This window comes from Tyto alba, unplaced genomic scaffold, assembly GCF_018691265.1.
Source record: "Tyto alba isolate M040663 unplaced genomic scaffold, T.alba_DEE_v4.0 Super-Scaffold_10, whole genome shotgun sequence".
NCBI classification, from domain to species: domain Eukaryota; kingdom Metazoa; phylum Chordata; class Aves; order Strigiformes; family Tytonidae; genus Tyto; species Tyto alba.
This window is the reverse complement of record NW_024881262.1, coordinates 1,670,828-1,694,506: the sequence shown is the minus strand read 5'-3', so window position 1 is coordinate 1,694,506 and position 23,679 is coordinate 1,670,828. Positions and strand designations below refer to the sequence as shown.

The following is a 23,679-nucleotide window of genomic DNA, read 5'->3' as shown; positions in this document are numbered from 1 at the left end:
TAGGGATATATATTATTTCCACATCAGGCTTTGGTGAAATGAGATTCAAACTTCCACATTTTTTTTTTCTGTTCCTTTATGAAACTTAAAAACAGCCTTTCAGGTCCCAAAAAGGCTTCTAGGACTGTCCCTCATTCAGAACAGAAATCCTGCCTCCTTCAGAACAGTCAGTGTATGTGGGGAGTTTTTACTACTGTCTTTAATTTTAAGAATCTCTTTTGCCTTTTTCTTTTTTTTTTTTTTTTGTTGTTGTTGTAGGGGTAACAGTATTGACCATAAGCCAAGAAAGCGTTCATGTGAATAAGGGCATAATGCATGCTTAGGGTGTAAGATTTTGTGCTTCCTCATTAAAAATAACATTGGTAGTTACAAATAAATATGACATACATGCTGTCCACCTGCTAGGTCCCATGAAAAGTTTCCATACTGGTATACCATACACTGGGACAGCTCCTTAAAATTGCGTGCTGATTCTTCTGTCCACCAGTCTACAAGATCTCCATTCTCATTAAAATTTCTGCCTGTAACAATACGTTAACAGAATTATATATACAGGAAAAGAGGGTTTTGATGCAGTAAGAAGGGTAGCAAGTAAGCGTAGTCACTCATGCAAAAAAATTGCTGTCATGATGCAGTTATACAGGTAATGCGTTTTTGGAGTTTTTTTAAATTGTATTTTATTTCACTAAAAGGGCTATATTTTAGTGGAGGAGGAAAACAAATGCATTTAGCCTGAATCAGAAGATGGGACTACGGCTCTCTTAGGAAGCCTGGTATGGTTCTGACCCGTGACTCAGTGCTGGATGATCATAGTGTGGGTCTAGAAATGAACGGTGTGGCTAGGCAGCAGGTCTGAGAGCTGGACCCTTGAGTTCACACCTATGGCAGCCTGGTGACACACCCTGTTCACAATTACATGTAGTTTATGATGGCTTCTGATGTAGTCTTTGCAAAAAGCAAGCGAGCAGCAACTCTCTGAAAAGCCCTCGTGTGCTGCAGGACCACATCCAGGGCTGCTGCTGCAGCCTCGCAGCTACAGGAGTGTCTGGGCGATTCTTTGGATCGCGCTGTTGGGAATCCTCATGGGGAGCAAACACTGTAAAGCCTCAGCCATCCAGAGTTGCTCATCTGTGTGGAAACTTTATCTGCTCTCTGGAATGATTAAGCACTAAAGAGCTTAAATATTCTGCGCATCGGCAGTTTTGTAAGTAGAAAGTCGGTGCCTTACCATTGTCATCAAAACCGTGTGTGATTTCGTGACCGATGACCATGCCTATGCCACCGTAATTCAGAGATTTGGGCTGGGATGCACTGAAGAACGGGGGCTGCAAAATGCCAGCGGGGAAGACTGCAAAAAAAAAGAAAAAACCACAACACAATTAAGGCCCTGCCTCATTATCCTATGTGCACAGTGTGAACAGACCATTTTTATGGGCTTCAACCAGTGTCATGCTGCTCCCTCGGCTTTACCAGCAACAAGAAGTGAATTGACACATGCTAATGGCTGTAGGATAGTAGGAACAGATCAGCAGGACCACTCCCCTCTTCAGACACTTGCAAAATCATGATCAGCTTTTACTTTGTCTTTGTTACTATTTTACTTTGCAAAAAAGCAGTTTACTTTTCCAACTTACATACTTAGCATTCTGAGACCTCTGTATCATTATTAAATAAACCTCACACCACCGTGGAAAGTGGGAGGGTGTTCCCCTAGAAGTATAAATTATTTGATCATTGCCCCTACTACAAATCAATCTCAGAAAAAGGAATTTATTCTTCCACTGAAAATACCAGCACCTCCCACTAGAATCAATAAAAATAAGCCAAGCTGGCAATGAAAGAACCGGAACAGAGCCGTTCTTTTCACCCACATCTGTGCTCGTTTTTCTAGGCTTTTAAGAAACAAATTAGTGAGAAAAAAATCATGTTGCAATCGTGATCTTTTTATAAAAGAATTAAAAAAAAAATAAACTACTCAGTTACACTTTACATCTCATGCAGACCTCTTTTATAGACTTCAGCCTGTTGCAGCAATATAAAGTATTAATTCTCACTGTGAGTGAGATGTATGTAATGCTACAAAACTTGAACAGAAAAGAGGAATTGGATAACAGTTTTCACACAACGGAAGAAAACAGATGGTTCTTGCATTTCAGCACAAATCCAGTACAGTTCTAGCAGTTTCTTTTGAGAGGAGACAGAGCCATGGGAAAATTGAAAAGAATAAAAAGGTTAGAAAAAAACCCCTATTTCTGCTGTCGTGTGCAAACTGCTGCCTCCTGTCACAGTAATTCTGTTACATTGTTAGTGACGTGGAATTAAATATCCAAGTGTTTTGATGTTATTATCAGAAAGCATTGCTAGTAAATGCCGTGCCGTGTGATGGGCTGTTTTGATGACTGGCAAAACAGTGATACCTGGAGCGTACAGCAGCAAAACGCTGCTCTTTTCTGGAGATTACTGCTAGCAAGATGTTCACTCGGAATGATACGCACCAGTGCTGGAATATTGCAATTGTGTCTGGCTCGGAGCTCAGCCTGCCTATTGCTGGTAACCACAGGGCCATCTTCCCTCCCCAGAGGCAAGTGGATTCTCGGGATTTTCAGTTCAGTTTGATTAACATCCTGTCACCTTATCCATTTTTGGAGTAAAATGTTAGAATTCATAGATTTATTTTTAACTTCAGCCTTCTGAAAACAGCTGATTCCATGACTTCTGTTACATCATACAGGTCTAAAGTGGACAGGCATTCCTCCCGCAGTGGGATACATTTCAAGCAGAGATTTAAAGAAGAGAGAAGCACAAGTCCTTTGGGATCTAAAGTGCAGATTGTGCTTCTCAGCTTGGTGAATAGCCAAGGCAGGGGAAGCCATCCAGTATTTCCCTCTGACTCTGTGCAGCCCTGGACAAAAGCAAGCATGCAGCTTTTCTTCTTGATTGCATTTGAGACCAGCACTGCCTTTGCAGGGCCCGGTTGCGTTGCACGTCTCCCCCAGCCAGAGGCCCGGGGCAGTTCCATTTTGCATCCGGGCCTGTGGGACACGGGCAGCTGGTACCTGAAGAACATCTGGTGGGCTGCCTTGCTAGCAGCAGCTCAGCTGATGTTTTTGAGGTTGAGTGGCTTCCTTATGATCAGTGCTGCTGATGGAACAGTGAAGATCAGGCCGTATTAAAATGTAACAAGAGAGCTCTAAACTTCCCACACATTGTGCACAGAACTCTTCTTTAGAGGGATGGGTTTTTTATTTTTTTTTTTTTTAGTAAAAGCATAATACGAAGCTAATTCAGACATCACTCTAAAGATCAGACTGCTTTAATTATCTTGTGGCATGCCATACCTGAAGGATGAGGTAAGAATTTGTGGCTCATATTAACTGCCAGTCACCATTTTCAGTCCTCCGAATCATGATTGCTTTTCTGTGAATTACTGAATAAAGCTATCTTAAACAAAGCCTTCTGGGCAGATTTTTCTGCTAAATGTTCAGTAATAGGCTGAATGCTCACTTAGCTTTATCACCTGCTAAACAGATTGCGCTGTCCTGCCATCCTTAACCAAGCACTGTTGGTCAGTTAAATGGACAGTTTTATCTCTATGAAATCTATCTTGGATTTCACAATGCTTATTTCATGGTTTACCTTTAGAACCCCAAGCCAGAACAGTTTGGGTTAACTGGAAAAGCTCATGAACCTTGGCAAACATGACCGAAGCTTTGACTAGGACATGAAACCTAAAACCAGGTGAGTATTGTAGCTGCTGAATTCCTGTGCAAACAGCACTATTTGTAGTGAGTTGGATTCTCTAGTCCTGTTTATGACTGCACCACTACAAGGAGTTTTCTCCACACCTCCTCCTCCTTGCCTGCATGCGGTTGAGGCTGACACTGCTGCAGTGCCACTGTGCCCAAAACAGTCTGCTCTGTGATTCTGGAAGTGCAAGCTATTGCAAAGACACAGGCGACTAGTAGAAGTCAGGATCATATTTGCAGAAGTCTGCTTAACAGATCACCTGAGTCAGTAAAATCTGAAAATCTAGGACTGCAAGCCTTTTTTTTTTTTTTTTATCTTCTTCAGTGGGGACGGAAATAATTAAAAAGGAAAAATCCTTTTGGAAAGCTTGGCTTGATTTGTTGATTTCTTCCATTATAAACCTGATGCTATTCCTTTAAAGCTGCACTCGCAGAATCAAGACTTATGTGATCAGGGGTGCTAAATGAACTTTACTTTTTTGCACAGAAGACATCAACTGTGAAAACGCTAGTATGCTGTATTGAACATACCCTGTAAAAACTGGAAGAAAACTGCATCTGTTTGCTTAGTGCAGCTGTGCTTGCAGGCTGAACAGCAGGGAGTGCTTTTTGCCATGTAATAAAGTATGATACTTGGTTCCGAAATAAAGTTCCTGATTATCTCTGGCACTACCAAAGTCCTGCTGGCACTGGCAGTCTTGCAGATCAGTGACATTATTTTTGACATTAGTATTCTGAGAGCCCGGTGGAAGAGAGTACCTGACATTTTTCACCTTGATTTAATGGTTCATTTGATAAAAGAAGTGGGACTGTATCGGAAGCCATTACTGAAGACTGAAAAGAAGTGCTAATTTCATCCCTGGCAGTGAAAATAATGTTTCCACCAAATCTGTTCCTTGGAAGCCTCCATAAATAAACAAAGCCCAATATTGTTTCAATTCTTTGCCGAGCCCTGCAGGACAAGGTTTCTTCATTTTTTTGAGACTTGTCAGGAGTTATAGGTGGATCATAGTACCTCACTAATGGCTTAGAAAGGACACTGCAATTTGTGAAATGTGGATAATAACAGTATTTGCAGAACGGGTATGCCAGAAATATTGTGAGGCATAATTAATGTTATAAAATGTTTTGTGACTATTGAAAGGCTGTACCACTGTGAAGATTGCTGGTATGGTTCGGAAGATGAGAAACCTCAGTGCTTCCATGCAGTTCTAATCTTTAGCTATAACGGACTTTTTTATTATTTCTTTAAAAGCGTTTTAATGCTTTCTCTTGCATTTTAATCTATTTTTAATTGTGGGTGGTTTTGGGTAGGCTGACATTAGAAATATTTATACTGAAAAGCATTACGAAAACTTTCATTGTACTGAACTTTTCTCTTTCTTTTTATATTTTATTTTTTCCTTGGTTTAATCTACCAGGTTTCCATTTTAATTTTTCCAACAGGAAACAAGCAGAATTAAATGACATCAGGCAGGGAACTGGACGTCATCTGGCAGACTTTAAATCTTAAGAATGGTAATTAAGGATGTCTCAAAATTCCTTAAACTCTTCTTAAACCATTTATAAAAGAATGTATGTTAGGACTTTGCATTTAAGATGGCTAACAGTCAGGACTAGCAATTTAAATGGCACTAAAAGTAATACTAGTACGGAGCTCTTATTTGCTGTCGTTAATAATCCGATCTTGAAGTGCTATAGATAAGATAGCTGGTGAGAGATTTTCTGAGTAAACTTTGTCTTTTGGGAAATGCTGGTTTCACTGAGCCCTAAATGTTTTGTTCCAGTTGTCATGATTATTTTTACATAAGGAAGATAGTGACAGAACTGGGTAGGACTTCTGTCTGCCTGGGACTTGAAGCAGCTCTGGAACAGTGGCCGTGAGGCCATGAGCTCCTGGTGCCATGCAGCACGGGCCACGTTTGCTTAGCACAGTTTATGCGAAGCCGATGGCGGGAGTCTGTGTTCTGGGCACTGATCTTACAGCTGTGTACGGGGAAACGCTGGAAATGAGGAAATAGAAACTGAGAATAAGCTGGCTTTTGCACTAATATTTCACATTATTTCATCATCAAATGCAGAACATTTGTTGCCTTGACATTTGTTTTAGACTCGTCTCGCTCTCTGTAATTACACTGACTGAAAGCGAAGTGTACGGCTTCATGAGAACAAGTGTGGGACTCTGTGATTCTGGCCTATCACGTGAAATGTTAGGGGATTCTGAGCAGTCCAGTCAGTGAACTGGTGTATTCATTAACCAAGAGGATGAAATTCAACCTCCTTTGCAAAGCCAGACTAGATAAGCTTGTACACAGGGATTGTGAAGGGGCTGTAAGGAAAGGAATCACGTGTACTCAACGGCAGGAAGCTCTGTGACTTTCTTTTAGCCAGTGTTTCCTTCAGGTAAAAGTGATACTGAGGTCCCTGTTCATCCCGTAAAAACAAAAGGCTGGGGCCACCAAATTCACTTGGTCATTAAACTTCTAGCCAGTCCACACTGCTGCTGTTTGCACGGCGGAATCCCAAGCCTCTGTCCTTGTTCTGCACAAAGGCAATTCAAAACACGGGCAGATGAAAACACTATGAATGAAACCTCCAATTTTGCTGCACTGAAGCACTTCTGCAACCCCGTAATATTGAGATTGTTTCACTTCCTGATTTTAAAAATACATACACGTACATATATATATATATATACACACACATAAATAATTTGCCATTAGATCTGTATCCAGTTAGTAAGTTGGTAAACCTTACCTATCTGATTTCTACTTGCTGAATAAAAAGCATTGACAACAGCAGCTCCACTTATCCACCTAGTAACAAGAGAAGAAGAAATGTTAGAATTTCAGTTCTTAAAGGCAGAGTTAATGATTACTGGAACAAACCTAGAAACTGAATAATGGACTAACAGAATAACTGAGGCTGGAAGGTACTTCTAGAGATTGTCGAGTCCAACACCCCAGTGCGCTCAGCCACTCACCATGTCAGACACCCCAATCCCTTGATCATTTTAGTAGCCCTTTCCCTTCATTCTCCAAACTTATTAACAACAATGCTTAGCTTTTGTTTCAGTTTCTGCTCATCCTGCAGCATTGTACAGGCAAAATTCCCCTTATAAAGAAACTAAAACATAGAACCTGAGGCTATAATGTTATCTTAAACATTTGGGGATAATGGAACTTCTTTTAAGACTGCTTACTTAAAAGGATTTCTGGGTCACCTCTCATTGGCATATATCCATCTATCTCAAATACCAGTACATTAGGAGTATCACATTTGAGACTATAACAATTTTTTCCTTAACACAATTGCTTGAGGATGAAGGTACATGCAAAGATTATCACGAGCTCTTGTGGCAGAGGCACAGCTTGATTCACAGCCCGATGGTTTCATTTAAATAATATCTACTTTCCTTGATGAAAGCTCTCAGCATTACTTTTGGGTCCATCTCAACACATGGAAAATAATGTTTTAGCTCTTTTTTTTCCTAGTTTACAATTTTATTGGCTTCCATCAGTGACCACCTAATGAAATTCCTAGAATCACAAGCAGAGCTACTGTTTTGATGTAGGTCATTATTGTACACATTTAATAATATTTCAGAAAATCTGTCAGAGAAAATGAGATAACAGTGCTACAAAATAAAATAGCTGGGCCTTACACCACTGAAGGTGTATTTCCTGGCTCTAGGTGAAATTAATTTCTATGATAAACGATCTATTTGATAACTTTATTGAAAATGCCAGTCATAAGCAATGCAAAGTATTCTAACAGTGGCTATTGCTAGAATAAGTGAAAATTAATTTGCAGAATAAATGATAACTATCAGAGGATAGTCAATTGTGGTTGATACTTCCAGGCTCACTTTAGGTAATCTTTGAATGTCATTTTTCTGATTTGGTTTAAATTAACTTCCAAATGGGTCAGAGCCGAGACAGGAAGAGTGGCCAGTACAGCTAGGGAATGTGCTGTGTCAGTCTTTTGGTACATCTACATTCTACCTTAATATTTTAATTCAGAGCAGGAGTATATTTCTGAACTAAATTCCTGCTCATCCTCACTTAATCATGCTTTCTCTTTTCTCATGCAGTCTCTGAGCAAGAGAAATTAAATTCTCAGGGATGAAATTCATCTTTCAGGTGAGCTTAATTAGAAAGCTGCTCTCCAGGAGGCCACTTAATCCACTCCGGGAGCTAAGGGACCAGACTTGACCTACTCCAGGGCACTTAACCCCCCCCGCCATCTCCCAGTTTCTTCGCCCTACTTGCTAATGTAGGTCTAAGCTTCAAGAAAGAAGCAATGCCCTCTCACCTGCCCTCTTCATGGAGGAAAAAGTGCAGGAGGAAGGTCATTAAATCATCACTGATTACCCTCCGAGTACTTCCTCCCGTGGAAATTGGATGAAAGACTATACACAGTATTTTTAAATACTTACTCCTCTTTGTCCACCTTTTCTCTAAGCTTTTTCAACCTTTTCTTCTGGGTAAATACTAAATTTTGAATAATGTTTTCAAAGTATTCTTCTTCTTTGTAGTTCAACTAAAAAGAAAGAGGGAAAAGTACTTAAGTGTTACTGATTTGCAAAAGAACACACGTGGATCTGGAAAATCTACTCTTCAGCATGATGAGCTAAGCAACACATTTTTAAGAGTACTTTTTGATCTATGATTAGAACTTGGTTTGCTGTGCTCTGCTACGTCACAGAGTTAATATTGTAGCTGGATATAGGCTAGAAGCTGTATAATATTTTCTTGAGATCTTTATTTCCTCTTTATATATATATATATATATATATTTTGAGTGGAATTCAGCATTTGTTGGTTTTGACCCTAACCTCTGGGAGGTGCCAGCTTGGTAAGCTGCAATTCCACCTTAGAAAGAACACATAAATATGGCTCCCATGGTGTTTTAAAAAGCATACTTTGGTTATATGTCTATATTTCTCAAAATTAAAACTTTGACCTCTAAGACATATTCAGCCTGAACATAACATGTATACGCAATACATTAATGGAGTTTTTCTTACAAATGAGCCTACAAGGTAAAAGCATCCTGAGGTCACATTTTGCAGTGAAGAGGCTCAGGCTCAGTTTAAATTAAACGGGTTGTCCAGTTTACTTCAGGGACTAAGTCCAATCTGTGGGTTCACAGGCACAGTTACTGAGTTATGTGTACTTGCGTCCACTTCAACCAGGGTTACGTCAATCTGCAGCAGATTTAGAAATGCTGGACTGAACACCGTTGGCTCCATGTTTTATTCTAGCATAATTCCTCTCAAATTTATACATTCCCTTGAAATACCATCAAATACATATCACCATCTGTACTCCATCAGCTGTGCTATGCTGGCTGTTAATACATCCTTACTAACACCTGCGCAACTGGGCACAAGATTGAGCTCTTCTCTGCAGATGCCTATGGTTAGGCTTGGCTATGAAGGCAAATTCCCATTTTTTTCTCTTAAGACCCTTTTCTGATTATACCACCTATTGTGGATACTTACCTCCTGGTACTCACTGTTCAGCTTATTGTCATCAGTCACGATCTCGTCTGGATAACCAATCCTCTCTCTGATTGCTGTTGCCTAGGGACAAGGTAATTTGATATGCATAGCAAATCCAGCCATATTTTTAAATCAATCATAAATTATCTAATAAAAGCAATATGGAAACAACTGTAGAAACCCCAGGATGTTTGCTCATTATATACAGTTTTTGTTTACATTTTTTAATTAACCGAAAGCAGTGTAAAGTTTATGGTTAATTATAACAATGGAAAATTCTAGCAAGTATGTTCTGTTCCTTTCTTTCTAAGTAAACTTACAGAAGTGTGCACAAGACAGCCAAACATACTTCAGCTATAATTTTGAGTTGAAAGGCTGGTTTAAACAAATAGTAGAAATCCTGAAGTATTTTATATATTTTCCAGAATCTAAAATAATAATAAAATTAATAACTGGATTTTTTTAACTTCAGTACATTATAGGAAAACAGATTTACAAATTTCCAGAAATTTGTACAGTTTGACTGAGTTTGGATCTGTATCCATATTTCTTAACTAGCTCCCACATCTACACTGGAGTGAAATATTTTTTTTAAATGTTCCCAAATTTTGACAATTTGAAGTCCTGAACAAAGGTTTTTAAAAACCCTTACTCAGTTTCTTTTGATAGCCAAATATTGATTTGTATTTGATGGCAATGTCAGGAGTAATTAAAAAAAAAAAAAAAACAAAGAACAAATGATTCTTTAGCAATTCTATTATTTCCATATAAATATGTCTTAAGTAATTTAGCAGTAAAATGACATTATTTATACAAGTAATCTTCTGAAGTAGGCTATTCCCACAAACAACAGAACATTATAAGCAACAGGTGGAGTGCACGTGGGTTTCTGATCCTAACTTCAGACAGTTTGCATTGCGTATTGTCAAAGAAATCGTTCGTAACAGTATTGCATGGACTTTGTACATACACCGTCTGTGTCTCATCACAGTAGAGAATTTATTTAGGATTTTCAGTTTACTACCCGACTTACACTGCCATTCCTGACTGGAAGTTACTGTGTGGTTGTAACGGATCGGTATGTGTAGCTATGAAAATAGCACTAGGAATGCCCGTAAGCAGCAGTTCATGTAACTGCATCTTTACTGTCTGATCCCATCAGAGTCAGTATAAGCTCACTGGATGCCCTGGCTCTCCTGGCTATTTGCTGCAGTCGTAGCTTTTTGCAGACTTTACAGTCTAGAGTTGTTTGATAAACCAGTAATATTCTGATAGTTAATTTAAATGTTTTATTCTAAGATTTTCTAGACCAAAATTCTGGAGGAAAAGCCAGGTCGCACTCTATAATTAATAAAACCATGATATTTTCCAAGATTTTCTAATAGTAAATTTTAATAAAAAATTATCAAGACAAAATTGAGGATTCGTTATTAACTCTACAGTATAACAAAAGAGAAATGTAATAGATGGTTCTTTCCATTGCTTCACTCCCAGCTCAGGGCTCCCTACAATTGACCTCTGTTAGTTACTCCAGACTTACACGAACTGTCTGAAGCTACGTCTTCCCTTAAAAGAGAACTCACTGATGATGTTCAGCCTGTGGTTTGACTTTTTGGTTTTGTCCTATTGCTCCTAAGAGCTGGTCAAATCTCCATAAATCATTCTTTCTCATTTTCAGTATTACTTCCTTGTAGATATTGATTATCTAGCCCCTTAGTCATTGATTTGCTTGGAAGGTCTTAACCCTGTATATTGATTCCTTCTCTTTTGTTCACTTATCTCCACAGAGGCCCCTTCCCATATAATCTGGATCTGATACAGGAACTCTGTGAGCTGCTGTGTCTATATAAACACAAATATATGTGGTTTTGTGTATGTAAAATAGCGACAGATGTTACTGCTTATTTTTTTTTTCAGGAAAAACAATTGAAATACTGATGTTTATAGCAACACACAACATTACCAATGTTTAAGATTTTAACCTACTTTCTGTTCTGCTTTCTTTTTGGTTTCTGCATCCATCCAGGTAAGTTCATCTAAGGTTTTTATAAAAACATCACGTATATCTGCAATCATTTCCTCAACCTTGGAAAAAACATCAGAATGTTACAAATCAACATAAAATGAGCCGGTTATTTTTCCACAGTCATAGTTTGTTTATTACAGACTTGATTTTCCTGCACTAGCTGCTTGATTGCACGCTGTTTATGGACCACACTCCAAACCTGGAGCTCGTTAAGTCGTACATTTAGCCTGTCCTGTGGGAGAAAAGGGAATGGGCATGAGCTCACAAAGAAAGGCAATTTAGTTATTCAGGTTACAAAAAATCTGGCATAATCATCCATTGGATGTTGTGCATCTGATCAAATTACTGTGTGTATGTCAACCACAAAAAAAATGGTGTATCGTAAACCTGGGTTGCAGTGGGAGTGATAGGACTCAACTAAGGCTTAACTCCAGGTTCATTTGCAGCAGTTCCGTGTGACTGAAGACAGCCAGAAACAACCGGCTGTCCCCATGCCCCACGTTGGCGGGATGTGAATAGCATCAGCCTGGAGGAACAAGCGGCGACTGTTCATTCCAGCACGTGGTGCCCCTCGGGCGTCCGCGCGGTCCATCGCCAGCGTGCCAGCGGGGCTGCGGGCTGGCGGCCGGCCCCGGGCATCGAGGGGAGCGGGCAGGCGCCGCTCTGCCTCCGGTGCGCACACGTCAGCTCCGTGCGTCCCACGGTACTTCACACTGTGGTCATCTGCTTGGAAAGCAGGCCGGCTCAAGACAAGTAACGCAGAAGTACTTAGGTGCAAGGGAATGGCTCTCTTGGCACACGCGCTCGTGTTGCTCCTCAGTGGTGCTGAGAAGCAAGTCTGAAAGTGTTAGGGGTTTGAGACAGTGAGCTGCTGTATAGGAAAGGCTGATAAGAGGTGTAATCAAAGCTGTGTGAAGAACTACACGGTAAGCGAGAGGCTTAGGTGGCACACAGGCTAATTTGTTAAAAGCTTTACCACGTGTTTACTGTCTCCAGCAAACGCCTCCTCTACATATAACCGTCCCACCGCGTTCTCCATGTTGCCATTGACGTAGTTTGCGCAGCGACGCCAAACAGCGGTTTCTGATGTTGTGCCGTAAAGTGCCTGTGAAACATAAACATTAGGTGAAAACATAATATTCCCTGATGATGCAGATTAAGCAAATATGAAGCTTTATATTAAAATGGTTTCGTACTATAAAATAGTTTCAAGACTAGGGGAAAAAGCCAAATAATCAATGAATATTACCGCCCTGTTCAGATATACAAAACTGACCAAACTGAACGTTTGTTGACTTCCTCCAGTAATTATCTTTTTCTGTAACAAGCACAATCTCCTTAAAAAGCTGCGTATGTGTGTGAAAGTACTTCTTATGTCACTAACAGATATAACACAATGGCACTAACCTTTTTTTAATGGACCTGAGGAAACTTAAGAAGTATGAAGTCCTACTGTGGAAATACAAAGGACTTCTCCAATCTCTTTGTGAAATTGCTCAGCGTTTCTTTAAAAGCACTGAAATATCTACAGGATCAAATGACTGAAAAACAAGATTGGGCCCATAATGTTTGTCTTTGAATGTATTACTTTGGTTGCTGAAGAGTTTGTAACAAACCAATCAATCAGAACTGCAGAGTAATCATTTGCAAATAGGTGGGACTGCTCTGTTATCAAAATGGGGATTAATTTGGGTTCAGAAAAACACAGAGACCAAGTACCAGAACAGTGCTTTTTTAAATCCATTCTGCCTATCAAGCCTATATCGTATAAATGATGTGTATGCTCCAGCAGAAGCTTCAGCAAACACATCTAGCTGTGCAAAATTCAAAATGCATAACGTTTTTATACACTACAAGTACATAAAAAAATTATCTCTTATGGTTCACCAAAGTCATCTTTACAACTTAAAAAGGGATTAATTTCTGCACCTTACGAAAAGCATTCCTTGTGTCCTTGTAGTTACGGCTTAGGCTGTTGACAAGATCCATTACGAATCGCCAGATCATGTAATTTTGAAGGTCTCTGTTTAACAAAGCAACAATAATAAGCTGGTAACTTTTTTAGGTTTTTTAAGTTTATTGGAAATAAAATGCAAATTACAAAAATACCTAACATACCTACCTGGGAGTGTATTTATTAAGAATAGACTTCAGCCTGATAAGGTAGTCTGGATCATAAACAATGACATGTTCGGTGTTCTCAACATTAATTTGTACAGTTGACATTATATCATTTATGAATTTTGACCAGTTGAATACCTGGAAAATCAATATATATTATTATATGGTTAAATCATAAATAAACAGTATTTAGCTGTTTTTTCCAGTTTAAGTATGTTTGCATAACAAATACTCTGCCTTTAGTTTTCATAATAGCTGTACTGCTTGTAAATCGAGTCATATCTGAGATAATTTATATCCTCTTTGCTCTAAAATCCTATTGAAATAGGGTGGTATTTAGCAGAAAAGGTCGAGACATTGTTTTGATTTCAGACTAACACGATTTAAAATGTTATGACCTCTTCCTTTTATCCTGGAAAAGCAGAAATGGCATATTAAGTAAAATTTCAGTTGCCTTTTTGCTATATTTGGCTAAGAACTTTTAAATCAAAGCATGACTAAGAGGCCAGTTTTCAGTAGTGTGTGTCTCTGTACCTCTGGGGCAATAAGATTCATGGTATATTTGGCAATGCATGCTGAAGCATATGGTAAGGACTTGTTCTGAAGTACACCGAAGTCCATAAAAGGATTTATTTTAACAGGCTTTAAAACAGACAAACTAAATCCACTATCTATAATGAATTTTCCTCTGCATGCCACAGTACTAGATACTGGAGAAGCAGCTGATTTGATAGCAGGCCAGGCTGCAGCATGCTGTGACAGACAAATCTCAGACAAAGGTAAGAGTTCTTGTTCATTTTCTGCCTCTCTGGTCCTAAACGCCCATTTTTTTTCTGCCAGTATTCACCTTTGCAAGGGGCCCATGTAACTCGCATGACCCAGTACCTATGAAAATTATTTTCTGTTTTCACTCTGTAGTGTCCATCTAGTCTGAAGAAAGATTTATTTCAGTGCGTGGGCACTCTCAACTGGAAACCCTTCCTAGTTTGCCGATAAGAAAAAGAACTGCTCTTTGGTAAGTCTTTGGTTGGAAATACCGCGTGCCTCGGCCGGCAGAGGGGTGGAAGGACTGGCTGGGACACCGAGCCCACTCTCGGCTGTGAGAGGGGTGGAAGGACTGGCTGGGACACCGAGCCCACTCTCGGCTGTCAGAGGGGTGGAAGGACTGGCTGGGACACCGAGCCCACTCTCGCCCACAGCCGTGGCGACCGCTGGGGCGCACAGCTGTGGGCCCGGCCCCGGCGGGGAGCGGGCAGGGGGGCCAGGCTGTGTGCAGCCACCTCGCTGCTCCTCCGTCACACAGCCCGGAGCAGGAGCCGTGCTAACGGGAGGCTGTAACCTCCGCGTTCCCCTACCCAGGGAGTTCACACCTGCAGCCGCTGTCAAGTGAAGTATTTTCACAAACACAGGGCGTTACTTGTCTTCCTCTGTACAATACCAGTGGAGAGAGAGAGAGAGCTCCTTCAGCTTGGAATACTCTAGATCGTACAGTGTTACATTTTCCTCCAAGTTCTGCCTTCGCTCCATTAGTAAATGACACCGATGTTACAGGTAACTCTACACACTGCTTCAAATTCTCCATGTTGGCCCAAGGTTTCCTAATCCACAGCCTCTGGACCACTGTTTGACTGAGAAAGTGATTCAGAGCAGAAGCTGAAAAGCATCATCAAAGCTCTGGAGCTACTGACTGCTATCACCACGCTGGGTAGGTACTCTAGTAATGAAAAGGAAGGCATTAAATGTAAGAAAAGCAAATAATCTCTGTACTTATTTTTAATAATTTTAAGAATTTTTGTTATGCATATTACTTTGAAAAGTATTGGTGATTTTTCCCAGTCTGTATCATTTGAAAGGAAAGTTTTATTAGAAGAGGTAGTGTCTTTCATTGGACAAACCAATGCAGCTGAGGAAAGCAGATAAGCTTTCAGGAATAGAATCACTTCAGGTTTGAAAGAGAAGCAGGAAACTTCAAGCTAATCTTAGTAATAATTGCTGTTCTATCCTTAGACCATTACAACAACGCTACCAACTCCCATCATGTGTCTTTTGAGCATTTTTGGATAAATTTAGAGCAGATGGTTATTGCTGATCTGCAGCACTCCCCAGGAACTAAAAATAACCAGGGCAATACCATTCTGTGGCAGGAGAAGTTAGTTTCTGAAATTATGACTGTAATGGTAACTGTTCAACTAAGACCTGTGGGAGAAGGTAAATTATGAAACAAATTAAGCTAGGCAGAAGTGAACTGTCATATAATTTAAAGTTGAAGAATTTAAAGTCAAAAAAAATAGCAGTGCTTCTGAAACCGTGGTAGGAACAATAGTGTTTCATAGTACCTTCCTGACCTCAAAAGACTCAATAATGCGTTCCTGCCCGCCAGGCCACAGTGCTTTCTGTGTGACATGAGCCAACCTGCTTGCCTGCTGTGCAAGGTGCTGAAGTAGAAGTCATTTATGATAAAACCACCCATGTCTAGTAAGAGATGATGTTACTGAGGAGGCACACCTGTGTTACCAAATCTCTGGCTATTCTTTAGCTGCACTTTGTGGTGCCGTGAATTAAAGGTTACGCTGCGCGAACGGCACGTGGCTCAGGGTAGGGGAAAAGGCAGAGCTGAAACATCCCGGGGGAGCGACAGAACGAGGAATGGGGAGAATTTTCCTGATTCCTAGTCATGACTGCCTGGGCTCCTATCTGCTTGCTTTGGGAGCCCATCTTACTGGGGGAGTGTTGGAAAAACAGTGAATAGTCACACTACAACATACTTGAATCACTGGTGGCTGCAGCCTTAACTTCTGTCCTGAGCTCTCTGGAGCTGCTGTGGTAATTACAGGAAGGGAATTTATTTGTACTCTGCAAAGGATATTCTCCCAATTTGCAGCAAGGGTTATGTATGTGCAAGTTTTGCAAGATCTACCATCCTGAATCCATGGGGGTAAGTCAAAGTCATGATTTTCTTTTTCCTTTTCCTTTTTGATCTCTGTGTTGAAGCCAAGGGCGAGATCTGCCTTCAAGTTAGGAGAAACAGTGGATACCAAAGCACAGTCTCTTACATATAGTTTAATGTCATCAGATGTTTAGGTAATATAGTGGGTACCTCAGATATCCGGTTCAATTTCAAATATGTTTAAGTTCGAGAAAGAAATGTCTTTAAAAGAAAAAATTGTCAGGCTTCATTGTTTAATCTCATCAGTCATAAACTAGAGGTTAAAATATCAGAGCATTGATCGCTCACCTTATGATCGATTTCCAGTGAGAAGTTGTTCTGGAGTTGTGCCAGGGTCATTTTATTGTACAGCAAAAGTGGATCATTTCTGTCTTCAGATTTTGTTGTTGCCTATCAAAGTTAATCATGAGAAAGTTACTGACTACACTGAGTCAGTTCAGAGGAATTTTGGTAAGTGGAAGTAAAAAGAAAGAAAATTAAGAAAGAAAGAAAATTCTGCCTTAAGACGTAAGTTTGCATTAACTGCCAAGTACCTTACATGTAAATATGGACAACGTTTTATAGATAAAAAGTGTATAAAAGGTCAGGTTAAATGAACCATATTTCTGACAGTAAAATGGAGCTTTACTTTTCGGATTTGTTTTGTGTTAGAGCATCAACAGCTCAGGCTGTGCAGGAGCACTGACTGGAGCACCGAGCCATACCACTCAGCACTAAGTAGACACTGTTACCAGTAGATACACTCAGCACAAGAGTGTGCGTGTGACAGTCATGGGATGATGCAAAGTGCAAATCTCAGAGAAGGGAATAAAGGAGATGTATTTACTGAGCATAGGGCAACCAGCGTGCTGTGGTGGGAGTGCAGTGTGAGCGTCCCGGTCGGGGAACCACTGTGTAGAAAGGGAGTCGTAACTCACAACTCAAATAAGCTTTGTCTTAGTCTGGGCAATGTGGGGTTGCACCAGCATGTTAAAAATGTGCACACATTAACATGTGCATACATTAACACCTTAATGGCACGACTGTATTGGGGTCATTTCTTACAGACAATAAAACCCCTGACTGCCAGAGACCTCTGTCTGTGGTGGTGCTTTATGAGGCAAGTTAATCGCCAGCATCTCTAGACAGCAGATGTCAGCAGGGAGGTCTCTGGAATTGGGGTGCAGACAACGCAGACTGAGAGGAGGCAAAACCAGCACCTGCTGGTAGCTGCTCCCTTGGTCTCTGAATACCCATTTGGATATCTTTCTGTTCTTTTCCCAAACCCTGGCGTGTCCCTCGCTAGGATGCTTCTGCAGGTTTCTGAAGTGCATTCTTGTAGCCTCTTTCCTACCTTTGTTCTCCTGCAGAAGTACCTTGTGACAGCGTCAGCGCCCGCTCCCCTCATACTCCACCCCCTTTTTACTTCCACTTGGTTTTGGTGGCAGAGAGAGAAAATGCAGGTACACAAAACGACCGTGGAAAAAGAGTGATCTTGTGATCCACGAGAGTAATTCATTGGAGAATCTACCTCACTACTGCCTCGAGTACTCTTAAATGACTTGCTCGGGAGCGAGAACAGTAGGTTTTACCCATTTAAACTGTTCCGCAAAATCAGTCATGCCAAGTCTGATTTTATCTCTATCCTTTCACAAAAAAGATTTCTCTTCCGCTTCCACTTTTCTAATCTATTGTGCATTCAGTATCTTCTGTGTTTTCACAGTGCCAGCTCTCTCCCAGTAGCAGTCGGGCTGGTGCTATTTTCAATGCAAGAGGCTAAAACCCACAGCAATAGCAGCTTACCCACTACCAGCTGTGCTCTCTACCAGCAGCATCTGCTGGAGCAACATTTCGGTTGTGGTTTCCTTTCGTACTCCCTTTAAATCTTTCTCCAGTGAACTCCTTTTCTTGTAATAATTTTCCATCTCTGATCTAAGCCCAGAGGTGTGTTTCTCAGGAAAATGTGAAGAAAATCAAAATCAGATGGTTTTAGTTTATACAAATCAGGGGGAAAGGTCTTCCTCTGCCAAACATGTGCCCTTACTATCAGTGTCACTTGAAAAATAGCTGAAGCTAGAAAATTTGTATTTAGCTTGTTTTACCATCATCCTCATCATCAAGTCCTTCTGAAATGCTTAATAATCATAAGCCATGTTTTGGCCCACGACTGCTTGAATTTCCATTTGTTTTTCTCCATGCAAGTTCAAATTCTAGCTGTTTCTCCAGCCATACTTTAATGAGGAACAGTGTTTGATTAAAAATGCACTTGGAACAATCAGCATTGTGGAGCAGCTTGTGCAGGACAAACGTTACTTTGTGTTGCATGGCAGGCTGAGGGTTGGGAGCCTACTGCTCTGATAACCGAGCAGCCCACGGGGCAAACGGGACGAAGGGAGAAGGGGCACAAAAGCATCTCCCAAACCCCACTTTCCAAAACAGACCGAACAGAAACCAGGTCTGTCTTTCTCTCTCTTTCTCCTCTTGAAAGGCTTCTGTGAGCAGATTAGGATAAAACATTTTACTATTTGGAAAACAGCTAACTCAAATATTTTCCCTTGCTTGTTAGAAGGCGAGTCTTTCTTATTATGAGTTCCAGGCTCCACACAATTTTGGTCCCACAAAATAACATTAGCAAGTAATTTACTCAGCTTACAGTTAGCTTTCTTAAGTATTAAGAAAAAAAGTCAGTTATATAAAGGATACTTTAAAAATGTTTTTCTTACATTGGCAATCTCTTTCTCCAGGTCCATAACTCTCTTCATTTGTTCAGAAATCTTGTTCTCATCGAAAGAAATATTTCTTTCTTGTAGGATTAATTTAGCTACAGAAATCATGAAATCAACATAGGCAGAACATGCCTGCAGGAAAAAATACAAACATTTTAAAGACAAAACTCTTCGAAGTATAGCATACTTCGATTATCTTTAAGATTTCATCTTAATTTTTACAAACTACAGTTCTTCATCCCTTTACTAAATAGTTTAATAGTAATTTATTCTGACATACTGTTAGATCACCAATAGAAATGAACTTTGAAAATTCCCTCATGGAAAATTGCTATATAATTTGTTCAAAGCTAAACAGTCTCAACTACTGCCCTGTGTTTTCATTATTTAAAATGAGACATTTGTGTGTCCATATTTAAACCATCACCCGTGTTTTTTCTAGCTCACTTTAATTACAACTTCCAAAAATACCGCTTCCAAATAGCAATGTTCCCAGAAACATAAAACCAAGAGAAATGCTGATGGGCTGCGTTGAATTAGCGTTGTGGGAAAATTACTCCCAGAAGCAGTGTAGAACACTGGAACATTTAGAAATCATGTTGCCGTACCTAAATTTAGTATGCCTAGATATACTATAGACAATATAGTATATATTAAATTTAACATATCAGAATTCACCAAAGATAAGAATGGAAATATGGGAGCGTATTCTCTTAAATGTTACACTCTCAAATATCTACAGATCTCATTATATTTTATGGAATTTCGTATTATTCTAATTCCTCTTTAAGACACACTCATTTTTCTGTCAGCAGAAATGCTGTTTTCAACATGCTTTATAAATGCAAATAAAAGTACATAATATTAGATTAGCTATCTAATAATAAATCTATTTTATGCAAAATAGCATAATCTACTAAAACAGTGAAAAAACCTAATTAATAAGGTGTGCATGCCATCAACTTTCTGAACAGAAAGCTGCTAGGGCAGCAGGAGGCACGCCTTTAGCGAACGCCCCGTTTCCCCAGCCGTTCTGCCGCGCGGTCGCAGGCTCTGCGCGCGGGAAAACTCCGAACAGCTCGTGAAAAGGACCGACAGCGGACTGCAAAAAGGCGGGTGGCTCCCAGCTCCTTGAAGGCCTAAACTCTCAGTGTTATTTTTTGTCAAGATAAACTATTTTACCAGAAAGAGAAAAGCCCATGGAACCGCAGACAGCTACAACACGTCACAAAAGAAAGTGCATACCAAGCCTGTAAATACCACTGTAAAATATCCAAATGCAATTTATAAAAACTCCATACAGACATTACCCCAAACCAGTAAGTCAACAGAGATCTTCAGGTACCAATCGATGGACTTTATTTTTGGCCTAAAGTGCAGCCCATTGTATGGTCAGGTAGCAAAGAACTGAGTCTGATAATTTCAGATGGACTGTATAAATACTCTCAGATATTTTCGTGGGAACCTTGATGTCAGAATAACTCCAGTATAAGCAGAAGCAGCATCTATCTTTCTAGAGAAAAAGATGTTTTAAATAGCTTGTTCACAGATCCTTCTTGTAGCTTTGTGGTGGGAAGTCCTGACAAAGCCAGAGGCTAAAGTGCAGGAGGCAGATACCTTGTTTGCTATGTACAGCTCAAATTGTGGAATGACACAGCAGGAAACAGCCGAGAAAAGGCTGCTGTCGGAGAGCAGGGACTGAAAGGAGGAACATCTCTCTCCTGAAGTATTTATGCTTGTAAGAATATTATGAATCTGCCTTTCAGCGATAAATCTCTGGTTTTTTAAATGTACTTCCTCTTCTACTTTCCAGCAGTGGAAAGTAGTATGGTACTCTCAGGTAGGCCAGAGATTAGAACAGAAATTTTCTTTTAGTGCTGCAGTCCATGTAATAACAAGGAAGGGAGTGCACTGTGATACATCAGCCAGCTCCTAGAGGCCATAACACATGATAATAATGTAACTGAACAGTTAATATGGTAATGATTGTCTTTACTAGTATGTGATCTGTAATTAAATGTAATCAGTACTAGAGTATTAACTGTTAGCATGTCAGCAAAATCCCTACAAACCCAAAGTGTTTTTTGTATGCTTTCTCATTGCTTTTGCATTTAATTACATGGAAGAAAACTGGCTAATTAAAGGTTATTCTGGTAGCAGTTTCAACTACAGGACTTCAGCAAATATATACACTTCAGCTGTCAGGTACTTTAGGCACATCCAAGATTAGCAATGAGGGATACACAGTATCAGTGCTAATGGGTTAGTGCATATGTGTAGGAATAATAACTAAACATGAATTAAAGAAGATCATATGAGATTTTAGGTATCTGAAGCAATTTCCATGATGACACATACTTTAGGTGCTGCATTTTGGTTCAGCAGTTGACTTAGGGGACTGTGGTCTTGGATCTTTTATGCAGAAGACTCTGTCTTTGGTTCTGAATGGCTTTTTTTTTCTTTCTAAGCCTATTAGGGATATGACAAGTCCACCTGGACTGCACCGACACCTGCAGCACTTGCCAATCGATGCCAGTCACTCACAGTTCAGAAATGGCATCCTTTTTGTAGTGACAGAGCAGGGGTGATCCATAAGCACTCATATTCCATCTTAATACAACTTAAAGACAGTTATTAGGTACCTCTTGATTCAGCTGTGAAGCCTGGCAGAAGCAGTGTAACAAAGCTGAATTGTTTCACATTTATTTCCTTCCCAGAGGTCCTAAAAAGTCAAGTAGCTATGCCTCTTCTGACTTGCATAATGATACAGAAATTATGTGGAAAAGCTACGACTTTTCTTCTACATATATGTTCAGTGATTACAGGAGGAATGGAAGAGAAGGGAGGGGGACACAGGAAGGGAGGCAGGTCGGGTTGTCTGGGGTACAGCGATGCCAGAGGGAAGTGCAGAGACATTTGGTACGTACTGGCAACGAGCCAAGGCAAACCCCCCTTGGCTCCCAGTGCTGCCGGGAAGATCAAACTAGGTCACTAACATTTATGGCATAATATCGTAACACCTCATCTTCTGGACACTTGTTACGCTCCCTCCCATTCTTAGCTAACTTATTTTTACCTGCCCAGAGTCTTATTTCTCTGTACCCTCCTCATTTTCCTTTTGGCTCTCTTGCCTTCTTGCACACCTACCCATGTTAGAACTTCTTTCTCCAGTCTGTCACACATCCTATTCTCACCTGCAGATCAACCTGGTTTAAATGCAAATCATTATTACCTTTCTATTCCAGTTGCCCGGGTTCTCCCAGTGCTGTTTCCCAGGGGCAGTACTGGAATCTCTTTGGGGAAGGACTGTTCCTGCTCTTTGCCCATCCCCACTCTTGAGGATACGTCTGCCTTGAAAATATAGGCTAAAACTTCTAAAATGTAGTCAGTGATCTGTCAGCTTCATCTTACCTCTTTGTATGCACCAGTGCATTCATAGTAGTCACGAGAAGGCAGGCCAAGCCCAGGCTGATCAATCTAGAAATTCAAATAAAAATTAAAAAGTGTCCAAGGACAAAATGGTACAGCATAGTACTGTTCTTTTGCCAATTATAGGTCGCTCGTGCTTCACTCTTGCCAAATTATCTCCTGGCCAAAGGGGAGTTTCTCTCTCATCCTGTTGTCCTGCTTTAATTCTTTACACTCTCCTTATACTTTTTGTCTTTCTTTTCGTCTTTTTTTTTTTTTTTTTTTCTGTTGCTGAACAATGCGTGCTATGTGTAACCAGTGTGAAAACAGTGGATGTAGAGGACAAAACGGTCCACAGAGAAGCAAGGCAGTTACTGCATCTCTGAAATTCATACATGTGAAGGAGTAACTGCTGCACCTCAGGAGTAGCTGGCGAAGATTCACCACACGTAATACTATCTGCCTCTGGATTTTCCATTTTCAGAGATCATCTTACATTTACAGGCAGGGCACTCTCGACATGCTCCTTATGCAAATGTCCTCAGCCACTTTCCTATCTGTGCCAGCGGACCGCAGGTCCCGTTAGTACTCTGGCATCTGACTACTTGTGAAAACACAACCCCATGGTGGGCTTCCTGCCACTGGGACCATAGCCAGGTTTTCAGTGACAGAGCTTTCTGCCTGAAGGATGTGGTAAGGAACTCATGTTTACCTATTTGCTTGCATACATATATAAGTAGATCATGTCTGTCCTCTGTCCAATGTACATCTAAATTGTGTCTGTATGTCTCCGTTATTCTCATCTCACTGAAAATAACAGCGTACGAGTGCACGGAATAAAGATGTTAACTTTGAGAACTGTCAGTGCATTGTGAAACTGATAATTTAAGTTTGAAAACTACACAGATTCACAAATTCATCTACAACTTACTCTGGTAAAATTCAAATCCCTAATGTTTCTCCTGGTTAACATTTATGTCTATGCTCTGGTTATTCTGCTGCATTTTCATGATCAACAAGGCAATGCCACCCAAGAGACTTACATGAATGATATGTGCTGTGGAATTTTTATCATCTGTGCCAACAAAAAAGTTAATAAGGACCTTTTTTCCATATCTGGAGTTCAGCTGTGCAATAGCTGTTTCAGCTGTCCAAGCAGCACCTAAGCAAATGAAAGGTATAGTCAGTCTCTATTTTTGGTAAGAAATGAAAAGTACACT

The 23,679-nt window shown here is 40.3% G+C and overlaps 1 protein-coding gene across 2 annotated transcripts in view; it reads right to left on the bottom strand.

The window, feature by feature from the left end:
• MME (membrane metalloendopeptidase) overlaps positions 1-23,679 on the bottom strand; it is a 48,779-nt gene that overhangs the window by 10,471 nt on the left and 14,629 nt on the right. For both annotated transcript variants that reach the window (XM_033000095.2, XM_033000097.2), the window contains exons 7-19: positions 23,503-23,621; positions 22,463-22,528; positions 19,049-19,183; positions 16,635-16,736; positions 13,401-13,537; positions 13,208-13,301; positions 12,255-12,383; positions 11,239-11,337; positions 9,253-9,333; positions 8,185-8,288; positions 6,504-6,562; positions 1,229-1,348; positions 388-521 (exon numbers count right to left, since the gene is read on the bottom strand). In XM_033000095.2, coding sequence (XP_032855986.1) covers positions 388-521; positions 1,229-1,348; positions 6,504-6,562; positions 8,185-8,288; positions 9,253-9,333; positions 11,239-11,337; positions 12,255-12,383; positions 13,208-13,301; positions 13,401-13,537; positions 16,635-16,736; positions 19,049-19,183; positions 22,463-22,528; positions 23,503-23,621 — 1,379 coding nt within the window. The remainder of the gene's footprint in view (positions 1-387; positions 522-1,228; positions 1,349-6,503; positions 6,563-8,184; positions 8,289-9,252; positions 9,334-11,238; positions 11,338-12,254; positions 12,384-13,207; positions 13,302-13,400; positions 13,538-16,634; positions 16,737-19,048; positions 19,184-22,462; positions 22,529-23,502; positions 23,622-23,679) is intronic.